The sequence below is a fragment of the Buteo buteo genome, chromosome 5 (genome assembly GCF_964188355.1).
Source record: "Buteo buteo chromosome 5, bButBut1.hap1.1, whole genome shotgun sequence".
Classification (NCBI taxonomy): Eukaryota; Metazoa; Chordata; class Aves; order Accipitriformes; family Accipitridae; genus Buteo; species Buteo buteo.
Genome location: NC_134175.1, coordinates 15018142 through 15045531, shown reverse-complemented (window position 1 = coordinate 15045531; position 27390 = coordinate 15018142). Strand labels below are relative to the sequence as shown.

At 43.8% G+C, this 27390-nt stretch overlaps 1 protein-coding gene across 4 annotated transcripts in view; it reads right to left on the bottom strand.

The window, feature by feature from the left end:
• ERBB4 (erb-b2 receptor tyrosine kinase 4) overlaps positions 1-27390 on the bottom strand; it is a 662107-nt gene that overhangs the window by 409938 nt on the left and 224779 nt on the right. For all 4 annotated transcript variants that reach the window (XM_075027921.1, XM_075027923.1, XM_075027919.1 and 1 more), the window contains exon 2: positions 6343-6494. In XM_075027921.1, coding sequence (XP_074884022.1) covers positions 6343-6494 — 152 coding nt within the window. The remainder of the gene's footprint in view (positions 1-6342; positions 6495-27390) is intronic.

Below are 27390 nucleotides of genomic sequence, written 5' to 3'. Positions count from 1 at the left end.
GGAGATGCACCAGCAGCAGCTAGAGGCTTACACCAAAGAGGCCTTGGCAGAGGTAGGAATTGAGCGGTACCATGTCCTGTATCTACCAAAAATGGGTTGAAATCAGACAGGCTGTTGAAAAGGGGGTTCTGAGAATCCAAAGAAGGGAGGCACAGGGGCTGCTAAGGGCAGTCTGTGGAGCTACAAGGACATATCTGCATTACAGACACCTGACTGGGACAGCACGGGAAAACAGATGCTGCAGAGATGTGGATGCTTTCCTATCAGTGTAACATGAAGGCAATAAGCAACTGAAACACAAAAATAATGTAACACCTCTGAACCCATTTAGGCCAGAAAGCACTGGATGCCTTTTACCTACTAGCTGGGGGGCTCTGGGAGTGGTGGGGTCAGGATGGAGCTGGGTGAGATTATGTTAGGGATTGCGTGGCATATGACATTTATCTTCAATAGCAAGGACCAGGCACCAACCACCCAGGTGCTGTCCCACACTTCAAGGGATGAGGGCAATGGGAACACCAAATACTCACTCACCAGTTACACTCAGCTACTCACCACGGCTGCAGCATCAGCTTCCCATTTCACTACCCACTTCTGACCACAGGACAGGTCTGGAAGACCCCGCAAATCCGTGCCATTCCTCACCTTGGCAAACAATACATCCTGGTCATTTTGAGACCAGTTTAAACCACAGGGATTATTTTAAGCTACTGTTTCTGCAAAAGCAATGGAAAACGGCAGAAGAAGCTGTCCTCCTGGATAAGAGCTGTATCACACATGCTTTTTGCAGTTAGCCTCTGCTCCCACTCCACCCTCCGGAGTCTTGGATCCAACTCACTTTAAATACATCTCGGGTTCATCCAGCACAGTTGGCAGCTGATCGCAGCCAGCATAAAACATTTTGTCCCTTCCAGAAGCATGGCCCGGCATGCCACTGGTCTCTTGTAACCCACCCAGCACAGCAGTTGTGTTTATTGCTCTGTGCACAGCATGCCCTAGCCAGGTTTACACAGCAAATTGGAGGTATCCTCTTTCCACCTGGATTTGTGTGGCACACAGAGCCCTGCCCCTCAGGCCGCTGCTGGAACACTATTCGGCTCTTTATGCTTCATTTTCTAATGGGTAAGATCCTGGCAGAGCAATTACAAATACATAAATACATGTATTTGATTTCCAGGTCTGTGTTTACCTGGAGGCCACTTTGCCTCTTGCCAGCCAAGGACAAAACACAGGCTGGCAAGCCTTTCCTGATGTAACTCACTGTGGGACAAATGCTACAGGGCATCTTTGCCCAGCAACCCCCCCCAAAATCCCTGTGCTGGTGTAGGGCCAGACTGCAATGCTTTCCAAGCACTTCCGGGCAAAATCCCCCTCCATGTAGGCATAGCCACCCCATAGCCTCTCTTTTTGGGAACTCCTGACAGGCATTACACTCCACATCCCACTTCCTTTCTGCTGACATGGGACCTTATTGAAGCCTGTCAGGTGGGAATTAAGATACTATTTTGCTGCAGAAGAGGATGCAGAGCTGTGCTGCCAGGCCTTCAGGAGCAATACGTATCATCACAATAATCCGCTGAGCAAACTGGACAAGGCAATATCCTCCCATCTCTGCGCTCCCCTTCCCAACACCTCTGTTCAGACTGCCAACTCTCTCTCCATGCCCATGTCTCTGCTGAACTCTGCTGCCGGAGCTTTCAGAACAGTCTGCTTAGACGCATTTTTCTATAAAAGACCAAAAAACTTTAAATAAAAGCTTAACAACCAGAAGCAGCTCTGAATGGCAGCACCGTTTGCAACCAACTCTTCCCCTGGCTGCTCTGGCAGTCCTCCTTCCTCAGAGGGGTCTGTCTGACTCAGACTTCCTCCAAGGCTATAACACAATCAGAAGCAAAATTACATAAAGCCCAAACTCCCAAATTCAATATGCCACAAAGTCTAAACGTGATTGTAAGGGAAGTGACAAGTATGGGCCGGTGCAGGTTTTCGCCAAGCACGCAGTTATGTATGCTGACAAAGGGAAGATGGGGCTATACATCTTTGCAGTAACTGCAGCAGCTGTAAACCTGCCCACCATGAAACTCCCACCCTGTTAAGTGGCAGGCAGATAGCTGCCAATGTAGCTTTGGCTGAGGGTGCTACAGAGGCATCATGGAGGTAAATGAAAAAAGAATTTATAAAGTGGTGGTAGATCATTTTTGAAGGCTGTTGATTGCTGTTAGAAATAAGTTTCATAATCGTTTGGGAGAGTTATTGCAGGAAACAGCACAGAACTTTGGTCATGTCTTCAAAAATAAATAATCTGAATGGTTAAATAAAATCCAGGCGCGAGAAGATAATTTACTGAACGTGAATTGCTAAAAGCCTGGGGATTAGTCAAAGATAACTCTTGTTTACCAAATGTGTTTAACAGAACAACAGTGCTTGCAGAAGATTGCTTTGTGGTATACTAATTGCGTATTTTATTTCAAAAATTGAATACAGAGATGCTATTAAGAAATAAGAACTGTCCACAATACGAACTCTCAGCTTTGCCAAGTGAAACTAAAATAGGTCCTTGTTTCTGAAACCAAACAGTCGTTTGCCATATGAACCAGTGCACAATCTGAGCTTTTCTCAAGATTTTTTTTTTCTGAAATCTGAAGCAGGGAAATAAATCTCAGCTCTAGCCTTGATGAAACTCATGACACGCACCACCTCAACAAGCTCATCTAGTTTCACAGAGCTAGTCCTAGCACAAAAGCCTGGCCCATGCAATCAGTTGAAGGATGCTAGTGGGTTGGGAAGCAGTGGGAGATGGAGCCCAACCTCTTCCCGCTGTCACTGCTGACTTGCTGGGTGAGCCTAGACATGCGACAGGGACAAGGGAGTTCTCGGGGCCTGTTTTCCACCCAATTGTTTGTCCTGCCCCGTTCAATCATGTTCTTGGAAACAGTAAGTGCCTTTCCCTACTGCAGCATCTACGTCAGTGGAGAGCCTGCTTTGGCCATGACAGGGAGTTGCTACTCCAGCAGCAATGTGCTGCGTTAACCTAAGCCTCATTTCAGTGCCAAAGCTTGCGGTGGTGGGACTCCAAAGACTGAATTACCCCAGTGTACATTTGCTGTGGGTAGGTTGAGCCTCGGAAGAATAATAAAGAAAACCAGCTATCAGCCCGCAGTTGGAAACATCTTGCCTTTCCCAGCACTCAGGCTTAGACACATTTTTTCCTCCTACTGAGCTCTCCTTTCCCCTGACAGGACTCCCATTGCGACTGTGGTGCAGGGAAGCACTGAGCAGCTGAACAAAGCTAATGGAGCTGGAGGGTAGCACATGCAGAGCACAATTTCATATTGCAATTGCTCACCCTTGTTTTGGCCACCCACGGGCAAGGAATACCAAGCCAGGAATAGCAAGGAATACACAACCAGAAGCAAAAATAAAATACGTAAAACAAAACCAGAAGATTTGTACTCCTGTTTTGCACACATACAAGAATGCTAGGAAAAAAAACCACTGGTACGTGCAATCCCTTCTTACATAAATGAAGCTCCTCATGATCTCAAAGCCATGCACTCGCTTGCAGGCCTGGAAGTTTAAGTGGTTGAACACTTCATTCAGGTGATAGGCAGCCCTTTTTAGTCTTAATCAGCAGATATCCAGAGGCCTAACTCCTAGACATAAAGCAAATCTACTAGGGAATAAATGTCTAAATAAATATGAGAGATGGGCTGCTGATCTTTTAATGTTCCTCTGCAGGGTAAATAAAATTATGGGGTTTTTTTCACTTCAATTCATTTATGGTATTCTTTTATTATTGCATGATAAAAAGGCTCAGCATGCCTAGCTCGCTAGGTCTTCCCTCCGTCCTGGAGTGAGAGGCTGCTCAGCTAAGCTGAACACTAACGAGAACGCAGGTGGGCACACAAAGCCATGGTACTCGTCAGCCAGACATACAGGTAACCCAGGGGTGCATCAACTGCCTACCCGATGTCTGCTTGGTGGAAGGAGAGTGCAATTATTGCAGCAGAGACTAAGGAAAACTGGAGCAGGCTGGAGGAGCATCATCTTGCACAATGAGTTCACCATATTTAAGTCTGAGAGAGACAAACAGCCTTTCTTTTAGTTATCTCCCATCTGCCACCTTCATTTGGCCATTAAAACCATTTTTAAAATGATAAAACAAGTAATACTGCCTAACTCATGAATGTGGAATTATCGGCATAAATATGCCAACATTTATTTATTTATTTGCCTCCCCAAGAACATGCTCTCCTCTGTTTGGTTTTCTATTTTAATGACTACAATTTATCATATTAACTAGACTTCCAGTTTGCTGGGGTTTTTTCAAGTTCTGCTTTTTGCTGAGACATCTGTGAGAGGGCAGACACAAGTTAAGAGAAGTAAGAAAACTAATAAAAAAGCGATAGTACCTGTCACCAAAAAGCACAAGTGACTGAACCACCTTCATTTACTACATAGGGCCCTTCTTTCTTGCTCTCATTTGCTGATTTTACTGCCCACCTTCCACCAATACTTTACTCTGCTTATAGCAGCTCTCTACAAGGAACTTTAATTCCCTAATTTCCAAATAATTTGCTTTCCCTGCCTACAAGCAGGCAGCATAAGAAAGAAAAGAAGCCAAAGTGTGAGAACCATCTCTGGTGAATTTGAGCCATGCACAATGGCCCAGTCAGGGGTTTCAGGAGGCATCTGAAAATCCAGCGATGCCTGAATCGGTGTGGGGATCCTGCCCTCACAGGAGGTATCTATCTGCCACCTGTCTAACATGATGGGAAACATTAGTCCAGCTGCACCAAGTCTGTATCTATTTCAGAGCACAACCATGTGTGTTTTCCCGACCTGTCACAACTGTGAAATGTATAGATAGCATTTACTTCCTGGGCATTTGTCACTCAAATTAACAGGCAACCTGTTAGTCTGAGTGCAATTAGCACCCTAAACTTTATCCAGATGTATCTAGTAGCTGAATTTTGCTTGCAGATCTTTTAGCAGCCTGGTGTACACTTTGAGTAAATATAGGCCAACGTATAGAGGAGAAATCCTGTGAAATCCCCAACAAATTTAACATGAAGCAAAACTAAACACGCTGTTGAAGAATCTGCTTTGCCTTTGTTAGAACTTGTAATGGAAAGTTCACATTTTTACAAACTGAAATTGAGCACTAGGTTCACCCGAGACCCGGCAAACTGAACAACTGAGTACAACACAACCTGCTGGGGCAGACTCCTGCCGTCCTTTTCCTGCTGCTGGATTTAAACTTCACCACTCCCCCTAAGTGCTTTTTATAAACATGCCAGCTACATACAGACACGTATCTTGAAACATGACATTAGCATTCTGCAGAAGTATATGCGAGCGACGCCATATGATATGAGCAGCGTAAACCCTTATGTGTGTCATGGCTTGACTTCTTCCATTGAAGAGTGACCAGCACAGCCTGCAACCACACTGCCACAGGCTGCCTTTTCTGCTGTGGTCGTCACACTTACACACCAGTTTCTTCCATGTTGCAGCCACATTGTCTGCAGCATCCTCAGATGCCCACCTGAGTGCACTGGATCACTCCTTTACTGGGATATTTCTTGAAACTTAATTAGTTTTGAACGCCAAATAACGGTGGGCTCAAATTCTTTTAATTCGGCATTCACCTTTCCCTAGCAAATTATCAGGGAACGTACAAACTACACTGAAATGTTTCTTCACAAACCCCAAAGCATGATATTTACGCAAAATGTGATGTAAAGAGGGTTGAGGGAGCGTACAACCCAGACTCCACAGTGGCAGGACAGCCTTCATCTATCACAGGCTTCCCCTGGATGCTGGAGATTCAGTTAAGCTCGTAACTCCAGTCTCGTACGCAAAGAGGGTTTTATGTTCATTCAGCAATCACCTTTTTTTTTCTTTTTCCTTAAATGCTCCACAAACATTGCCCAGAGTTCTTCCTTTGCTTAGTCTATCAATCAGTTCATATATAGCATTTTATTAGGATTAGCTTCTCCAAGCCTCCAGTGCTTATCTGCATGATTCTCTGACCTTCCTCAACCCTATCTTACCTGCTCCATACCTGCTGGCAACACAGTGATAGAGACCTGCAAGGTGTCACCCTTCTGCGTAGTGACATGGCTTTCTCCCCCGAGTCCTGCATAAATCTAAATGACGCATACTCAGCATCTGTCACCGCAATGACATTGCTTTTGTTCTCTGCACATCTGTGACATTTTATTATCCTCTTATATTGCAGTAGAGCTGGTAAGAAAGCAACCTGCCCTTCTGCAGCCCAACACCTGTAGCTACTCCCCTAAACACACAAGATGGAGGGAAGGAAAAAAGATTGCTTACCCGCAGGAAGGAGAGGTCTCGGTTGTGCTCAATGCTGGTGATTTCCAGGTTGCCCATAACTACCTCACAGTTCTCATAGTACTTGCGCAGGGCCCGATACTGCTGCTCCAGGTCAGAGAGGGAGCTCAGCTTGTTCTCGGTGCCAGCACACACTGCAAGAAAACACACGACAAACAATCAGGATGAGTAGAAGAGGGGCACAGGAGCAGAGAAGGAAATAAAGTTTGTATACAAGGATGCAGGTAATTGTAACAAAAATCCTGAATTATTCATAGGATTGGATCCTGCAAAAAAACCCAGCACAAGATACTTGAATATCAGCAGCAGAGATAGGAAGGTACAAATATGGTCCACGATCATCTCAGCAATTTAAACACATCTCACCAAATGGGATGAAGTGCTGGTATTTACCACCAAATGTAGAAAGGCTGAAAATGCAGAAATGCAGGAAAAATGCAAGACTTGTTGACCCCAGCACCTAAAGGTCAAACCCAGGTCTCAGCAAAGTCCCTACTAGTTCTGCCAATGACAGAATCGGACACTGAACAGAGATGCGCCAATCACAGACTAAAGGATGTAAGGCTGGAGAGACCCATGCACCCAAGCCGACCTGGGTACTCCAACATTTTCCCTATTCAGCTGATGCTCAGAACAGTCTGTTGGACAAGCCAAGAGCAACCTGACCAGAAGGCTTATACCCAACATTGTTTTCCCCATCACTCTCCTTAAGAACCCAGCTCTTCCCAGCTTTATACAATTAAATAGGAGAAAGACAATAGCAAAAAACATACCATCTTTCCACAAGTCACCAGAAAGATCTGAACATACAGTGGAGATGTGTCAGATGAGTTAGGAAACACCAACCTAATACAGCTAATTTTCAGAAGATGCCCTTTAATATTATACTACTCTGCTCTAAATTTTGAAGTCCAGTTGAAAGCTACTGCAGCATCGCAGCTCTGCTTAGTCTATTAGCTTGCCGTGCATCAAGCAATGACAAAAATGAATACGGGAAAGAAACACAGAAGCAGCATTTTACAACAGCAGTTTTTCACACAGCTCTCAGCCTACCAGGACAGCAATGCTACTTAAATGGTCAAGTGTGGGGCTGGGCTTTTTTTGCATGCACTTACTCTTCCCGATTACCAACAGCTTGTGGGTTGTTCTTATCTGCGAGCAAATTAATATGAATATATCCAAAGTTTTGAAATGGGCATTATATTATGCAAAACATGAGCCAGACCAGAATAGCATTTCTGGAGCCATTCCCACTCCTGGATTAGATCAATACAAACAAAACTCTCCATGACTGGAGGCATAATCAGTAAAAATGGCTAAAATATGTTCTTTTGAATTATGCCGGTCTTTTTTTTTAATATCAAAAGTAATTAGTTTTTTGAGTACTACTATTATTGACTGCTTGCTTACTACACTCCCCGCCCTTTTTTTTTTTTTTTTAAATAGAAATGGGAACAATTCTCATCTCTGTTCTCCACTGCAGTCTCTCTGCTGCAGAGCAATCTGCTCTTGTGGCAGAGCAATTCGAGCTTCAAGCAGCATCTTGGAGAAGGGCTTCAGGAGGAAGCCAGAAACCCACAAACTGCTTGGAGTTTTCTCCCAAGGAAACTCCCTCTGCCCTAAAAACAGCAGCAGAAATCTGTTCCTCTTGAACCGTAACTCCTCACCAGGGAGGGTTAGCAGGGGCTGGTTTCATTGCAAACCATTCATGGACTGAAGGTTTTATCAGATCATTTTCAGGTTTTGTGTTTCCAGTGGCTAAGAAGCGTGGACCAAAGGTGAACAGGCACTACATAGGACTGCTTTTCCAAATTCACATTTGGTCTAGTTACCAAGGGAAATATTGTAAGGGCTGTATTTTATTTATTTATTTATTTCTATGACCTGGTGAAAGTAAAATTTCAAGAGTCCTCGCTAAATTTAAAAACTTGAAATATTTGACATACATTCCTTATACGTGTTGCAGAGAAACAAAACTTGTTTGTTTGCTCAGGTTTTGAAATAAAAACTACTACCTCATTTCAAGGCTTAACTTAAAGCACGAACATTCCCATTTTGAAATCTTTCTCATAAAACCTTACCACATAGAGTAAAACATACCTAAACAAGATTTTATTTATAATATTTTTAATAGCCATTTTGGGGGATTCCCAAGATGGAAAGACACAGTCCAACTGGGACCTGATGTAGCTCTGCTGGAGTGGGAACACCTGGAAGGATTAACCACTGCTGCTAGGGGATGGCACATCTTTTTGAAATACAAAGCCCTATCCTAGCTCATATTTAAAGTTTCACTCAGAACAATCTCAAGATCTGCTGTACAAGCATCTCCACCCTTCAGGAAGACGCAGGCCTGTCCCTGTCAGAAGACTTCTAAAACTGTCGCTACGTATCAGTTTGTTAGCTACTTCTTTAAACACAGCAGCATCTATAACAAAAAGATTGACTGTGTTTCCAACCGAGTAAGTGTTATTCTGTCTTAAGGCTTCCAAGGACTAATAAATAATTTCTGTTCCACTTTGCAATCGGTGCTAATGATCAACATAGCTTAGAAAACAATTCCAGCAGCTCAGCTAATAAAGCTACGTACTGCAACACTGATATTTCATGTTGCACACCCATTAGACATTTCCCAATGTAGCCATTTGTTGCTGTAAGGAGGCAGAACACCTGGAGCCTGCTCTGGCAAAAGGATTCAATGGGGATGAAGCCAGCCCACATGTAAACTGGGGCTGCAAGTTTTATTTGAGTGAGATTAATTTTGTACAAGCAAACCATTGCAGTAACTACTCCCAACTTTTGATATTGCTATGGAAATCAATTCTTTTGGATAAATAAAAGCAAATTTAGAAGAAATCACGTTGATCCTTTAAATTTATCTCATACTAATTCCAAGCATTTAATTTATGTCTTAAAAAGAGAAATATCCTCTGTTCCTCAGTTACACAAAACATCTCCTTGTTTCAGCTCACAACTGGGCCTCTGCTGCCTGCCTGATACGTGGCAAAAGGTACATGCAACCCAGCTCCTCCCAGTCTGCCACAAAATTTGGAAAACCAGGGAAAGTCACTGCCCAGCATCAATCCTCCCAACTATTGCATGGCCTAGATCGGCTTTTGCAGCTCTGTACTGTCCTGACAGGTCATGTCCCCTCAACAACAACAACAAAAAAAAATTGGTTACAGATTGCCTCATGTCAAGTCATAGACCAAAAGTGAAACTATCCTACATCAATCCAGGAGTGCAGCAGTGCAGATTTTTTGCCATCAGTACCCAACCAGCAGTGCAGCTGATGCAGAAACAGTGCTCGCAGCAGGAGAGAACCCTGAGCTGCAGAACGAGTTGAAGTCCCAAAGCAAATTGGGGTATAACCATGGATCATTAATAATCCATTATTATAATAAGCCATTAATCTCTCTGTGCCTCAGCTTTACAGCATGGGTTTTGAACATATACTTTTGATACACCTAATAATTATGCCAGATTCAAAATACAAAAGAGAAAACTGTGAAAGTATTTAAGAAAAGCAGATGAGATCAATCGTCTCTCGCAGGAAGATAGAGCTGGGACAGTACCTCCGTCCTTTGCAAAGAGTCCTTTAAAACAGAGATATTAGATAGCCTCTTGGTGTTTTTTGTAAGGCAAAATACAACTAATAGGGTAAAAAGCCATTCCTGCCATGAGGGAGAAATGCTGCTGCCCTGTACAATTACAAAGGTGCTCCTACTTGCCCATGCACGCCAGGGAGCCAAGCCGGGGAAGGACATAGGCCAGAAAGCAGGCTGTGAACAGGTAGTTACCAGTAAGTTTTATCCCCCCATTTTGAGCCACAGGAGGCAATTCTCAGCTGCTCCAGGGCAAAAATAATCATTCTGCGTCTGATTTGCCAAAATAGTTAAGAAGCACTGAAGTAACCACGTGTGAGGTGGGAGCTGAGCTGGGGTCGCACAGCATCCCCAGTCCCTCTGCCCCCAAGCTCGACAGAGAGCACAAACATCTGCCCCTCACCCTCCTGCTCATCTCTTGGAACAGCAACAGGCATCTACATGTTGTAGCAGCTCTTTAAAATTAAGTGCCAAAATTTTACATATTTTCAGGGATGCTCCAGCAGTATATAGGCATAAACATGAGCGCAACAAAACGTATTTCCTTGTCATGCCATGCAAAACCACCATAATCTGTATTTCATAAACTCTCTTCAAAGCACTTTCTTGTATATTGTTAGACACATTATTTTATATAGCCCCAGAACCTGATGAGCGGAAAGAAAATAAAAACTGTGCATTAAAAGCAGCCCCTGCAGCAGAACCTCTCCTGGTTAATAAAAAATACTAATTCCCCTGACTCTAACAGAGGTCAAAAAAGTAGCAGCTCAAGACGTGCCTCCAGCCTGCAGCTTCGCTCACTGTTGAGCGTCTCTGAGCACATATACTCCTGACCTGCTCAGGTCTTACGGAGGCATCTCAATGAGGGAAACCCTTCAGCGTTTCAATGCATGCCCAGGAAAATCTGACATCTCCTTGCATTTTCCCTGACAGAAACCCCAGCGAGCTGTTGACTGACAGCCTGTACCAGCTTACCAGCATGCCATGCAGCTCTCAAACACATCTCTCCACCAATACACACATGACCATTCCCTCTCCTTCTACATTCTGCCAATAAACCTCACAGAGCGTGCATGTGTACGTGCCCAGAGACACCCACCACTAATGTTATCCTGAAGCTGAAGGATGTGCACCTTCCCATATGGGAAGCTCCAAACCGGCAGTGACAGTGACCAGTCAGGCTGTCAGCCCATGGCCACTTCTCATCTACACCCCAAACACGGGTGATTTTGGGTGGGCACTGGGGTAGGGCGCTGCTTAATCATCACAAAAGTGGATTTCAGGCATTACTCACACATTCACACTTCACATTCCGTTGTTTACTTATTACCAGCTACCTCAAGTAACAGAAAAGAGCTTCAGCTCCTAATGGCCCCAATTACAGCAGTAATAATCATCTGTATTGAATTGAATTTAGTTTATTCATCAATATTCATGTGCATGACTTGGAAATTAATTTCCCATTCACATTTTTTTTATAACAAAGCCAAATCATTTGGATGCTCACTTAAAGGTAGCAAATAATGGAGGCATTTAAAAATGTCCTTTAGCTACTGCTTTTTAGGCCATTATTTTGCTCTGCTCTGTTGATGATAAATCTATATGTTAAATTAAGAAATCACATTTGACTCCATCTAGTTCTGTTTCTTGTAATTCTAATGGATTTTATAATCCTCCCAGCTCAACAGATAAACTAACTTCTGACAGGAGGTCAACTTGTTTCATTTCTTTTTCAACCCCTCTCCAGATTTGCCTACATTTAGAGTTAACTCAGGAAGAGTGAATCCCATCATCTCCAGCATGGTTACCCCCACCTGAAATACCAGTGTCTCACTCCTCTCAGACAAGCAGCAATGAGGCAGTCTCATGGCCAGCTCCAAGAGAGTTATCTCAAGCATCTGGATATATTCTTTTGAATCATAAAACATTCATTATTATCTCTTTGGTGAGAATGCAGGAGAGCGGCACGTTTGCCCCACACCAGCCTCCACCTGAATACAGCACAACCTCTCTTTCTTGATCAGTTTGTCAAGTGGGCCAAAAATGCAAGAGGAGGCTTCACCTCTCAGACTCACTGGTACATAAGCGTGTTTATGAAAAAAGAATCACACATTCCTCCATCCCAGACAGGACGAGCCCAACAACAGTCAGCATCTCTTTCTAACACTTTCTTTTCCCATACTTCCCACTTATTTACTTAATTAGCTATGTTTTACAGACAGCACCATCATCAGGGTTTCCTGAAAGGCAGCAAACATAACTGTTTATTAATAATTGCAAACACTCGTGGCAATTTGTTAAGACCCCCAGGTGGCGGGAAATACTCAAGCCCCTTAAGGAACAACTAATTACCAGCAATGCCACGGCAGTCCCCATTCATTTCATTATGCTGCACGGTCTCAGCAACAGCCTGGGCACCCTGTCACATATGGACAGTGAAGAAGGGGTAAACACACTTTTAATCCTTTCATTATTATTTTACAGCTCTCCTTGAATGAGCTGCAAAAGCCCTGATTTTTCTTGCAATTAGGCACATTCTAATGAAGGGACCACCTGCATTTACAGTCTTGCAGATGTCTCCTGGGAGAAGGCAAAACACTCCTTGAGGTCACCAGCCATTTTCCTGTAAACCCAGTGGTTTTGGAGAGTGTTTTAAAATTAGAGGCTTGCTTTCCCTAGGTGAGAGAGTGTAATGAAGGAAAGCATAATTTTCTCTGTACTCCTAATCAAAAGCTCAGCTAGTACAAGTGTTTTCCTTCCGTGAGGTCTGCTCTACGCTAGAAAATTATCATCCCATTTGAATCCAGTTGCATGCAATCAACCCAACTGTCATGAACCTCTAGACAGCCACACGGCCATGAGAGAAGAAGCTCAGCATTGCCATCCAGCCACCGTTCAGTCCATCAGGGTGTCATCAGACTGAGGTGACATAGTACAGGCTGACCCACGGCAGCTGTGAGCCACACCATCATGGCTTTGAGATGGGGAACCAAAGGAACCTTAGTAGATATAGTAGATATATGAATGTAGATAGGAATTGTTTAATAATTATCTAGCTTATAATGAAGTTTAAAAAGTTTCAATAGAGGTAGACATAGCCCAAGGGGATGAGAAGTGATGTTTAATGCTTGCATTGTTGAGGCTGGCTGGGACAGGAGATAGTCCCTGATAAGAAGCAGCAGTGACTCCAAGAACCAGCCAAGACCGACCTTGTGATTTGGACAAATGCCAAGGGACAACTGAGTCTGCTGCAGGGACAGAAGGTTAAGAGTTCACCGTGAAGAAGACATACAGCCTTCATCTTCACGACCACCATAAGGAGGCACTGAGCAAGCACAGTTGAGAGGAGACTATGGAAATGACTTCCTGGAGCTAATTTTAATATGAAGCGGGATAGGTAATGCCTATGTATAGGCGTATTGTGAAACTCTATGTATATGTAACACTTGACTGTATGAATTTAAAGCAAACTGCCAAGTCAGGCATGCACGACTTTGGTGGGACTACCCCCATGCTGCCCAGCGCTGAATGAACATACCTACTTTACAATCTCACTGATTGTGGAGTCTGTTTTCCGCACATCAGCTTTAATCCCTTCTACCTGCATGCAGACATGCAAAGGGCCCAGAAACACAAGCCTGGGAATGCTATTCTTTATTTTGATTTCCAAGTTAAGCTCTCCACAACTGCTAAATAAAATCAAATTAAAAAATTAACCATAATTTTCATCCAGACTTTAATCTGCAATGCTAAAAGGACACTCTGAAACACTCCTATAGCCTTTCTTCTCTTTGCATGGAGGAGAGGGCCCTGGTTTGATAGCACCAATGCATGATAGCATTTGCTTGCTAAACTCCCAAATATCATATCACATGCCACTGTGAAAGCTTCCCAGCACTTCCAGAAAAGTTGCAGGGGTGTGTGTTATCAGGGTGGTCCCACCTTCAGCAGAGGGTGATCAGATGCCACCTACAAAGGGAAGCTCTTTCCCAATTTTATGAACAGGAACACAAATAGGCACAGTAAAGACTAACAGTGATTGTACCTTCACCAAGAAGGATTAGTTATGTGTGATAACACTTTCCCAAGCTGATGGCACCCCCTCCTTGCACCAAGCTCTCCAAAATCTGTTTGGTGGATGCTACACAGCTTATTTTACTGATGTAGCACTCCTGTTCATACCAACTAAAAAATGGCATCAAAATGTTGACTAGATTTATATTGCAACATCTCAAGGATAATTGCCTGCACCGACCATGTCAAGCCATTGTCATCTGCTTGCCTTTATGCCATCATTTCCAGCATTGTTTCTCTTTTGGTTTCGTCATATATATATTATGATAGAGCAACTGGAAAGGACAAAATGGGAAAAATGTACTGCAGGACCTATATCACACAGCTACCACTAAAAAAAAGCAGATATTAATACAAAAAGTTTTACCAATGCTTCCTCCCCTCCCAGGCCTTTGTACCAAATTATTTTCTCTAAGTACTTCTCCTTCCCTTTTTCTCCCTACTCTTCACACACACACACACACACACTTTCTTTCCTCGTTTCCTTCTATTTTGAGGGTAAATAGTTGCTTCTTAACTACAATGTAGGTACTGGCCTTGACAAGCAATTAAAGCAAACAATTTCCACTCATCTAACTTTGCCAAATTAGTCATCTGCCATCTGCTCTATCATGTGGCTCTCCTTGAGGTCTTGCTGTGAATCTGGAAGTGCTCGCTCCGATGAGGAGACAGCAGATAAGCCTCCAAGCTGGCGAGGAACCCAAGGGGTGGAGGTGACACGGGAGTGATACATGGCCCTGCACTGCTCACTGCCACCCCCATCAGGCCAGCTCCAAGGAGGTGCTTGCTAGCTCCGGTAGCCAAATTGGCAAATTACTGGCATGCAAGTTGTGACAGATACGCATTTAAAATTTAAGGTTTCTTTTACGGCCACTTATACAGTATGGTAGCTTTAGAAGGAGTGTGGAATTTTCTTACCGGATGCAAAAAATAACTTACTTTATGAAATATCTTCAGCATTTGCAATTTAGTTCCTAATGAAGTACATAACCTAAACAAGCAATTAATAGACATTATCTAAGAAAGATTTGAGAGGTCTCTACTTCCAACACCTGGCTTAGTTCAGGTAGGGCCTCATTTTGAGACAGTTAAAAGGTTTTCAAATAGCTCTGAAATACAACGCTGGTCTCCTCTGCCCTCCAACTTCTAAGCACTGGCAGGACCTTTCTCTTTTGCCAGGTTTCCAGTTTGGCCTCCTTACTGGGTCTCCCAGTATGATCAAGAATATCACCAGCACCCCTTTTCCAACTGACCTACGTTTCCTCCCCGAGGAAATTAAATACCACTTCAGAGTGCAAGTTAGCACACGCAAATGTTGCCGCTGCTCTGAACCATCACACGGAGGAATTGCTCTCCCTATTGTTGGTGAAGACCATTACAGACAGCCTAATCTTGCACTAGTCTCCAGTTCAGCCACTTGAGTGCAGCACTCAAAATTATGCTTGTGAATCTAGCTCTTGATGCCAAGAACCGAAATCTTTCCACACAGTACCAAAGACCATCACCAATGCTTTCTAACATTAGTAAGCAGATAAACAATCGTAATACAAGGCCACATGTTCTTAGGCAGCTAAACACAGAGCGAAGTGCCAAGCTGAAGGCCTAAGAGAACTTACAAACATTGCTCTCCCCACTTTCCAACCCTCACCCTTCCCAAGTCCCGTTTCAGCACAGCAGCTCATGAGACCCGTTCCCCTCCATCACTGCATCACGGCATGTTCTGGCTCCCTACCAGAGCAAAGTGGTAGAAATCTCTACAGATCTCAGTAGTGAGAAGGATCTGGATTGCTTTTACAATGCCAGGGAAGGAGTGGGGGCGAAGATGATGGAGCACAAACCACAAGCACCAGGTGAACACATACATGGTTAGGAACAGGGGGAGCAGAGGGGAGCCAGGCACTTGGACTGGGTTTTTGTATGTGTGTCTTCAACACAAATAAATTTAGTGAGGGATGTCAGTAACATCTGCTGTGAGGCTGGCCCAAAATCATTTCCCAGCTCACAAACCAGGCTGCTTTGCTGGGGACATGAAGGGCTCCTTCCCCCCCCACAGTGCTCTCCTGGGGGCCCACGGGTGCTCAGCTTGCACAGAGCATTGCCACGGTGCTATGGAGGCGGCCATCTTCCCTAGCAGCTCCTGCCACTCCACCAGGACTCATGCAGCTCCACAACAGCCGGGGGCCTTCGCCTGCCTGCTTTTCTTTTTTTATCTTCCCCAGAGGGCCCCTGAATACCGCAAGCATTCACTCAACTTAAATGCATTTTAATTAACATTGTACAAACACACCAAGTTTGTGCGTGCACAAGGGAGTGCATTCATTCAGCTTCTGCCTGATTCTCAGCCTGAGAAATCCAGTGGGAGCGCTGGCAGCTGCTATGATGGGAACAGGATTGCAATCCTCACTGCCTGTACAATATTTAAAATACACTTGGCAAAATGCACACAAGCCCTTACAACCTACTTACTAGTATTTAAGCACTGTTTATGCAAAAGATACAGCTCAGACAGGGTAGGTGGGACAGGTGCTTTTATATCTGCCGATATAACTGCGGGTAATTAGTCACCCCTAAAGCACACAGCAACCGCCCGCCACATCGTTACAGGGTAAGCACCAGCCACTTGTGACATAAAAGAAGATCTCCCACAGAAATTTTTCTTGCATTACATTAGTAATTATCACATAACCCAAATACCACCTAGTAAAATGATTAAAATAACCATGAAATTTAAACATATAAAGAAATGGACTGCTTCAGAGAGAAGAGCCTCCCCAAATTCTGGCAACGATGCAAGACAAAACAGCAGTGGGGCTTAAAGAAAAAGTCCTTGGAAAAATATTCGGGAAATAAAGCAAACCAACATCTCACGGGGAGCACCTGATATGGCTATGCTAGGGCTTGGGTGTCCCCATCAACCAGGCAAGAGCAAACCCAATGTTTTGGAGCTGCTTTGCCCAAGTGCTTCAAGGTGACTGTACAACACAGGAGAATGTGATTAAAGAAACTACCCTATTTTAGCCAATGCGCATAGGTCTATTAAGTTGAAACCACATGAAGTTTCTTTTTCATTGATGAAAATAACAGGCTCTTGAGCAACATGATCACCTTGTCAAGCAGACAGGAGAATTCAGCTCGTTTAAGACAGCTGAAATGGTAATTATTTAAACTTGGAAGTCCTACTACAGATGAGGGGAACAGCGTTGTAGTTGCCGGGAGAAACAGGGGCTAGCGCTGAGGCTGGCTGGGTCCATGGGTCGATGCTGCACTTCATCTGGAGCCAAACCACACTGGACCTGGGAACAGGGACCACGTCCCTGGATCTGTGGTGGTCGTATACATTAAGGTCATCAAGTCAAAGAATTAAAGTGCTCTCTTGCACAAGCCTTCCTTAAACCAATGGTCAAATTTTCGTAATTGCCCACAGCTAAACTAAGTAATTAAACACCTATGTTATTTAACCAAGTGCTTTCAGACACCGGTTTATAGGCAGGAAGAACAAACTTTCAATAACTAAAGTCTATACAAGAACCCTTTTTACTTCTATACATTACATCTAAAAACATACAGCCAAGTTTTAAGCTAGTATCTTCTGCCACAGACAATCCTTCATCTGTTGTAGTTCATGCCCATTTCGCACAAACGGCTTCATACAGGTTGCCGAGCATGTACGGCACTGCTGCCAGGTATGTTTAGAGGTGGAGGTGCAAGTGAACACCAAACTTCCACCTTATCAAACCTGCATGTTTTGAACCAAGTCCTGGATTGCACAATTTAAATTAAACATAATAAAAATAAAAAGCTAAATGAAAGCCTGATCACCCAATAAATTCTTCCAAGGCCGCTGAGGGCTTCGGCTCTGGTGAACAGCAGCACAGTGACCATTTTGGGGTATGGTCATGCCGTATAAAATCATACCTCTACCACTGAGAGGTTTTTCCCATTGTTAAGAAAGTAAAGGGACTACTTTTTAACCTCACTGAGGCTGTTGGCATAGGATGCTATTAAATCTGTACAAAGGGGGCAGAGGCTGGACTTGCATTTGAATTGATAACCTCATTGTACATGAACAGTATATTCAGGGCAAACACCTGCAGTGCTGAAGCTTCTGCCTATTTTAACTAGGAGGTGAGGACTGCGTGTCTGCATTTGATGAATTTCTCAGTTTGTCTCATTGACTGTTTAAAAATGAGTGAGCTGGCAGCTGAAATCGCAGACTGACTTGCCCCTCTTCATGCAATTCCTACTGAGCCTTTGTAAATGGTTTAACTTTCCAAGGCTGCAAGGGGACATGGGGGGAGTCAAAGCTGCAGTGAAATTGCTCCTCAAAGGCACTTCCCCTGCAGGCAAATCTGGCAAAGCAACTTCAAAATCTCTAATTGTTTTCCTTGCCCAACCTATTGCTGCGCTGCACTAACTCAAGGCCTATTTATTTTTTATTTCATGTACTTTCAGAAATCATCCCAAAAGGTAAGTTCTAAGTAACCATACTTGTCAAAATCATGTATTATGAATTCTTTACAGATCAGTTTGCTGAGGTATGCTCCCTGTTGATACTTTCCATTTGGCTTTTTAAAATGCACTCTATATATATTTTATAAATGTTTGGGTTTATTCCTGCCCCCCTGCCCCAGAGAACGCCCTTAAACTTCTGTTCATTGATTGTGACGGTATCAATTTGTAAAGGTCAACAGAAAGCTTCTCTGACAGCTGAACTCAGAAAGCGGTTTTTAAATGAGCTGTTTTTCTTCCTCTACAGAGCAAGATGCCAACAAAATCAAAACCTAACGTCTTTATTTCACTGGCCTGACCAGTGGCTTTGATAGGCTTTGAATCTCTGACGGCTGCTGAACACTCCTTGGATATCTGAGCTTATTTGAAGGTCTTAAAAAATAACAAGTGAAAAAGCAGATTGATGAAGAGAAAAAGAAGAGACTAGAAAAGAGAAAGATTTATGAAAAGAAGAACATTAATTTGCTGCTCCTCTGAAAACCTCTGCAGACCTCGGGTAACAGAGCTCCCAGGGATTCTCACACAAATGTCACCACTGCGTGGGTTTGGCCTTATGCATCCTTTTATCATACGGGAATAACCTACATTTTGCACTTAAAAAAAACCACCAAAACATAACCGGCTGGCTAGTCAAGAAACAGACTGTGCCAACTTATTTTGATGCTTGCTTCAGATTTGTATCGAGAGAACAGTGTATTTTGTTTGGCATTGTGATCAAAAGCCTCTTCAAAAGGCTTCCGCCCTCTCCCCCATCCCACAGTTTACTGAACATCTCAAATTCATAACCATTGAAAGTAGGGCTACACAATTTATGACACTGTTATACATGAAGAAAATCTGCCATAAATCAGAGAAAACAGTTATATAAATGAACATAAAAGTGCAGGGAAATGTCACAAGATAGCAATAAAGTATCTTCCAAATGGTAAATCCCAGGAGCAGAAGCACCATTAGTTTTGAATCCTCCCCTTGGCAACAGCAGGACTGGTTTATCGCTGGAGTAATCAGTACTGGAGCTTGACTCCCTTAATAACTGCGGTTTCAGGCAAAACTACACACCCTTGGCGGGGAATGGGGGAAGGCAGGAGAAAGCAAAGACAGCGAATGCACATCTGTGCTCACAGCATCACACAAACCAGTCATAAGTAACACTGTGATGCCATGGCTTTTCCCCTGCTGCTAACTCTATGTGGAACGCAGGAACACATCACATGTAGCTTTTCCCACATACACACACACACACATATATATAAATATATAAAATATATTTTATATATGAAATATATATAATAAAATATATAATATAAAAATAATATCTAAATATATAAAATAAATAGTATACATAATATATTAAATATATAAAATAAAATATATCTAATATCTAATATATATTATATTTTTTTTTTTAAATATGGTTGGTCTTTTTGGAGCCTGCATGGCTATTTTCTTGGCCCTTTTTCACTGAAACACAGCAACTGTGGAGGGCTGATTCTTGTTTTACCTGCAAGAAGAGAGATGCCCACCCCAGGGCAGCCAGCCAGGTCTCCTCTGCAGGCATGGCAAAGAAAGCTGCTTTAGCAAAAAGACAGCAATGCAGAACAGGCACAGAGCTTGCCTGGGGAACCAACTGCCCAAATCCACCGGCCAGACCTCACCCAGGGACCAAGGAGGCTATGGCAAATATGGCAGTCCTGGGAGGAAGTCGTAAGAGACTGGAAGAGCAGGGTGAGGGGTTTAACGCTGCAAATGGCCATAAAGCCTTTCACTGACTTCCCAGGCCCCAGCTCAGGCTGCCAGCTGATATTTGGTAATTTTTCTGCAAACACTGCCAGCAGAACAATGGACACATACCAGCAAAATGCCAAGGAATTTGTTGGGATGAAGGAAAGGCAATGCCTTGTAAAACACTGGAGCTGCCCCAGGAACAGCGGTAACAGCACCAGGAGAATCCGGGCACAGATTAAAGCTTCAGCCAGTAGCATACAGAGAGGATGGCAGGAGAAAATCACTCCGAGACTGAGTGTGGTGCAGAAGACTCCCACCCCAACCACCTGTGATCCTTCCTCCCAAGGGATTCCCTTTCCATGCTGCTTGCTCCAGCAAGGTAACCGGTAAGCAATCCAGAGCAACCACCAGCCTGTGCCCTTGGACTTATTTCTTATGGCTGTAGGCAAGACATTCCCTGACCCTTTTCAACTCACAAAATTCCCAGACTATTCCTGACCTCTTAAGAGGACATTTACGGACACCTTTATCCTGCAAATGGCAACCATTAGCTCACTGTTAAAATAAGGTGTCCCAGTGATGTGCCAAAATAATCTGTTTTCTGGTTCTTAACCAAAGGCAAGGGGGATGAAAGGAAAAGACACAGCAGATGGCTCGTTGTTTTTTTTGAAGATGTGAATGACATATTCCCACAGACCAAAAGCAGCTTCATATTCCTGCCTCTCACAAGAAGGTGACAGTGTTTCTGCCCGAGGACCTCCCCGCCTGATTTTATTTTCATAAACAAACACCAAGAAAGGTGGATGAATGACAGGTGCCTTGCTCCTCATCACCGGGTAGAAAGCAACAGGCATGTTATTAGTGGCCTCATTAAGAAGAAAAGGCCAAGAAGCAATTTTCCCAATGCAAGTCCTCTGCGAGGAGGCTGCTCCCGGGGTCCCCGTTTCATTAATACCTTCCTCTTGCTTGCTCCACTTGATGACCCAGTTCACTTGAACCTGGGAAACGGGAAGGAGGTGGGAAGGGGAGCCCCGGCGGGGGACACAGGGCACCTGGCATGTGATCCCAGCCAAACCGTGTGCCGGGGGCTTTGGCCACGGCCGTGTGCTTAAGTGATGCGGGAGCACGTCCGGCCAGAGCGGCTCAGTGCAAATTTACCGATTGCAAAATGTCCTTGAAGCTGCCTGCCTGTGACGGGTAAATGGCAGTGAAGGTCAGTGAAGCTAATTTGATGGTAACGAGCCTGGCACTGCACCTCTTGCTGATAGAGTGGCCCCGTCCTTAAAATACCCACACCCATCCCCAAACCATCTCACTGGGCACAGAGAAGTTCCCAGGAGCAAGGCTCCCTTGTTTTCCCTTCTTAATACTGTGCTTGCTAAATGCATTCGGTTTTTATTACAACCACCAAAAAAAAGCACAACCCAGCTAGGACTGCTAGGAACAGCTTAATTAATAACAATTAGCTGCAGCACAATTGTGATTCAGGTGGCGTTTTGGAGCATGAAGGAGAAACTTGACACTTTTGCTTGTGTGCACGGACATAAGAAATTCCAGGCAAAGTTAATGGAAACTGAGCGGGTGAGCGACACCGAAATTCAAATGTACTGTAAAATTACTAAATTATTTCAATGTCACAGGAAGGTGTCGCGCTACTTCCAGGATTATTAGCCCTTGCACAGTTTTAATAATATTTGGTCAAACACCTCAGGAGCGCATCACTAGGATACTATAAAATCACTGGGATAATACAAAATATTTTCCTATTTTAGAAGGGGGGGGGGGAATCCGTGTTTACAGCAAAGGGGGGGCGACAGCCTTGAAAAGACCCCTGATGGGATGAGACTTCAGCAGATCAGGGGGGCATGTGGGGTGCCAGCCCCATGCTCCCTAAAGCCACCCAGTCCCTGCCTGGCAGCAGATGCCCCAGAGGGGGCCTGGTAGTCCCCTCCTCGTTGAGGAGAAGGGGAAGGACACTTTATGAAATTGCGGTTGTCTAAAGTGGTCAAAACACCTGCCAGTCACGGCGGATTCATTGGCCGCGCTCCCCACAAGGAGGGCTGCATCTGAGTGCCTCTGCCTTAATTAGTGTCACTGCAGTCAGATGCAATTTATCTTTAAATATACATGGGGAATATGAAGACAGTCCCAACGACTACTTTCAAACAAGAGGAAAAAGGTGGAGGCTTTAAAGCTTTCTGGTGGAGAACAAGGGAAATTCTTAGCTGGAGAATGAGTGGACCCTGCTATTAACAGAGAGTATTTCCTGGCTCCTGGAAGGACTGTAATGGCTGGCTTCGTCTTATTAAAAATAAACAAAACAAAACAAAAAAAGGATAAAAAGACCCTACAGGATCAAGATTTGAAAGCATGAAAAAGCACAGAAACACACATCCAGTTTGCATGCTAAATGTGAGCACACGAAGGGCATTTGTGCAAGGCAAGCTAGGCAGCTCCAGGTATGCCAGTGAAACTTGGCGTAAAAACTGCGCACACATACATAGACTAGTTTTCACAAGGCTTCTCACAGCTTTGCATGGAGCCATCATCTTGATCTTAAGAAAATAAATGTCCTATACGGATCAATAAAGTACCTGTATTCTCTGGCAAAAGAGAACATACCATAGCCATCTTGCAGGCAGAGGGAATTCCAGGTGGTAATGCCTGGCCAGGAGGGAATATGTTTGGAGGTCGTTGTGATATTGCAGCTAGAAAACCAAGTGTTTCGGGCTCCTTACCAACACTAAAAATTGCATTTTCTGGAGTAGGTAGATTAAGAACATGTGGGCTAAAACTGGAAACAAAAGAGGGTAGCTCCTGCCCCAAAGCCGTGCAACAAATCCTACCTCAGTAATGGCTACCTCCCTGAGGGAAAGCTATTATATACTCAGTAACATACACCTTCCTTAAAATTTAAAAAATCTAAGCCATATTGTTGTAAAAATGTGTCTCAATGTATGAAAACTGTGCCAGGACTTCTGCCAGAGCCTTCAGATAAATGGGCAAAAAATATGCCTGCCAACAGCACGGATCCATCCTACTTGTCCCCAGCATCACCATCCGAGAGCACACAGCTGGTTCGATGTCACCAGCGCTACCTAATGCTCAGCAGCCAAGGAAATAGAGATCACCACATCATGAACTTACCAGCTTATCTCTGTACCTCCTTTTGTCACGTGCAGCTAGAGCATGGCACTAGGTTTTCATTTTGCTAGGTCTCTGCAAGATCCCTCATTTTGCCATGACAAATTCCCATCAAACTTAAGTTTGACAAAATATGTCATCAAGAGAACTGGTGAGGCATCAGTGTCCTTCCCACTGGCAGTGCTGGACAAAAAAAACACCCAGCATTTGATAAGCAGCTTTAGATCCTATTGTGTTACCTACATGAAAGGTCTGTGGCTCTCCACACCCCAGGAGAGAAGACTAGAAGAAAAATATACCATACAGATCATTTGGACTTAGACAAAACTTAAGAAAACCTCTCAGGCACTCAAACTCAGACCAAGGCCTTCTCTGAACATATTACTTGCACGTCTGTGGTCATTAATGCAGGTAATATTCCTGCTTAATAAAAGCAGCACTTTTGGTTTAGGTGCCTTGCTTGTCCTCAAACGTGTTCCTTCCCCAGGAAGGTAAGGCTGGGCTTGAACCTAAAACTGATTGCTCCTGTAGGTTTGGTTATGAATACAACAAACCTAAGTTCAAAGTTGGGTTTAATACTTGCTCAGTTTTAGCCTGATGTGCTTCATCCCAACAGAGATTAGAACTGTTTGTCATTTAAAATACAGTGGCCCTACTCCTCCTGAAATGTTGCAGAAATCACCCAATGCAGACTCCACCATGTTCTGCAAATTTGCCGTCAGGGAACTACAACCACTTGCTGAAATTAATGGTTCTCTGTTACCCTTGCCTCTAGATGAAAGGAGACAAATCTCTTCCTCTGTGCTTGGAGACAGTGGGAAGCACCACCTAGAAAAATACAGGGCCTGGCAAACCCACCTGAGAGTGGCCCCCCAGGCTGGGGGTGCAGAGGGTGCACCCGGCTTGCCTGGGAATAGGATACTCATTCCCTGCCTCAGCAGAAAACACAGACATGTACTGCACTGAATCCTTCCCCTCCCTCTCCCCTTTGCTCCCACTGGCGCTATATGATTAATATCACATCAAATTTGTCTCTGTACAATATCCCACCAATCTTTCTTTGTGTAATGTTCACTTTACATCAGGTGACAGTTTTAGTGATTCCTCCTTTATTTGCATGTCCCCTTGAAGAAGCCTCATTTCTCCTTCTAATCAAGTCATTAATTTTCACGAAAATCATTCCCACCCTGAGATGGCTGGATTCTAATTTGTCTCTGTCACACAAATGACAAGTATCACCTCATTGCCATGCTGTGATGTTCCTCCACATACCTGTATTTGGGTAGGAAAAGCACCAAGATTATTTTTCCACAGCCATAACTGCTTTTCTCTGTGGCAGTTTGATTCTATCATGATCCTTCCTTCAGTAGTAATACTATACAGCTGCTTGCTTTTTATTTCAAAGCAGATCTTGTTCATGATTTTTTTGTAATGGGAGAAGCGGAAACGAGGGTGCCAAAATTACTTTTCCTTTTTATCTCCTCCGCATCCTGTTTACCAACAGTGCTGCTCACCTGGGATGTCAGTGCACACCCCCCTGCTGTCAAACTGATACCTCTTTCTGAAACCTTTTCCCCTTCTGTAGTGTTGTCAGCACATGGATTTTCACATGCTTTAGTCACACACACAGCCCTGTAACAAAAGCTGAATACATCACAGTAAAACAGAGTTTATGCAATCTGAAATCCCACCTGGGCAGCTCCTCCCTTTCCTAGTCTTCTTCCAATTACATCCCTTGCTCCTCCTGTATCTTTTTTGGGGGATCCAAAACTGTCCTCCCTAATTCCAGGCCACCACTCAGGAAAATCATGAAATGCCTTCAGGAAAGCTAACATGAAGTGTGGCTGTAATGGAGGGCTGTACAGTTTGCAACTAATTTCCTTTGGCACCCGTCTTTTACTATGAAAACAGCAAAACTACTAATGACATCTCCAATTTACTACAGCACTTACACATCTCAATCTTGAATGTACTAGGAATATGCGGCAGAGAAATCAAAGACTGAAAGTCAGAGTTGCCAGACTCCTGCACCTGCATCGTGGCCACTGGACCATCTTTTCTCTCCTCCTGTCCATGAAACTTGCTTCCAACAAACAGTGCTCTGCCACCATCAAGCCTGGCCAACTATAAACACAGACTTTTCCAGGGGAAAGATCTTGCTTCGTGATTCACAGCATATCTGTGATTTTCTTCTGCCATTTACTATAAGGCACTAACTTGATATTAACATAGATTTTAAGAACACTGATCAAATTCTGTCTCATCTCATGCTTCTCCTTGTGGAAACGTACTTGAGCCCCAGAAACACCCCCGAAATCGTATTTGGAAAAAGGCTGGGGCTGCAACTCCTTCACTAGCTATTCCCAGCACACAGGATATTAGATACCAACAAATTCCAGTCCAATATCATTGAATAAATCCAATCTTTCTCTTAAAGACAGATTACTTTCACTTCATTAAAGTGTCAGGGTTGTATGCACACCCCTGAGGATTGTCCTGCCTTTTTGATTTCCTTTCTGTTGTTGTGCTTACCGTACCACCTTGTGGAGAATGCCCTAAAAAATGATGGGAAAGGAAAAGGGGAATTATTCAGAGAGGATCTGAAGACCTTGCAAGGTTTGGGTATTTTTTTGTTGTTGTCAGTTCAGCAGATAATTTCCACTGATGAGCCTAGATTACCTGCTTATATATTCACACAGTGCCCAGGGTTCACACTGTTGCTACACAGTAATACTGAGCACAGCACTCCAAGGAGAGGGTTATTCACCAGAGCAGTCGCCTGGTCCTTGCCCTCAAGGTTTTTTGTGGCAATGCTTCTCCTTCCTTATCTGGCCTTCTCCCTTACGACCTTTCCTTCTGCTGCTCCTCTCCCACTGATGCCCCAGCACAGGGTCCATCTGCATCCTCCGCACAGCCCTCATCTGCAAGGCCACTTTGTTTTCTCACACATCTCCTAAAAGTCCCCGTCTCCTCTCACATTGAACCAAACCCACTCAAGTAAGAGAAACCTGTTTAACAACAGCAACTGACCCAACACATCCAAACTACACAGTGCTGTCAGGCGGAAGCACTCTGCCAGAAACGCCATTCCTTCAGAGGGGAATTCAAATACCGCACTGGGGGCTAATTTTAGCGCTGGCAGGAGCAAGCTCCAAGGCACCAATTCAGCAAATTACAGAAGCACATATTCAACTGCAAGTGTTCAAGACTCAGTTGATAGGAGTGAATTGTAACTGAAAGGATTGATTTTGTGCAATACCATCTCCCACCCTCTCCCGCTCTCACATTGTGTGCAAACGTCGGTCACATTTTTCCAACTTTGTAATTGCACAAATCAATCAAATTCTCAACCATAAAAAGGCAAAGTAGTGGAGGGTTTCCTAACATGTTTCATCATTGCTGAAGAAATCAGAGTAGATCAAATGAATCACTGTATTTGAGTACCATTTCAAACCCCAACCTCAGGAAAGAAATTAATTTATTTTTTTTAAACTCAGAATTAAACTGACAACAAAGGTTGTGTTTTGCATTTATGCTGTGAAATCCTCCAAATGCATTTCAGTGTTTGATTTGAGATACAACACAATAGATGTAAAGCATGTGCGCAGGGGGAAAACACATGTACTTTTTAATCATTCTGAAATAAAACCTCTACAAGGGACAGCTCGCAGAACAGCAGAAAAGAACCTATTTCTGGATCTGGAGGTAATGCTGTTATTTGTAAAGGTTCAGTTGGTCTTGAAAAAAAGTAAATGTATGAACTTCGGAAAATCTCTTTTTTCCCAGCTGGGAGAAATTGTTACAATTCGTATAAAGTCTTGTAAGAAATAATGTGAAACAATACCAAGCAACACTACCCGGCAAAAATTCAGATTCATTTTGTATGATGGATTTATCTTGTTGGTCCCTAGACTAAAAAATTTTCATTCAGTTCTAATTTACTCAGCCAGGCTCCTGATTTTATAGACACGCA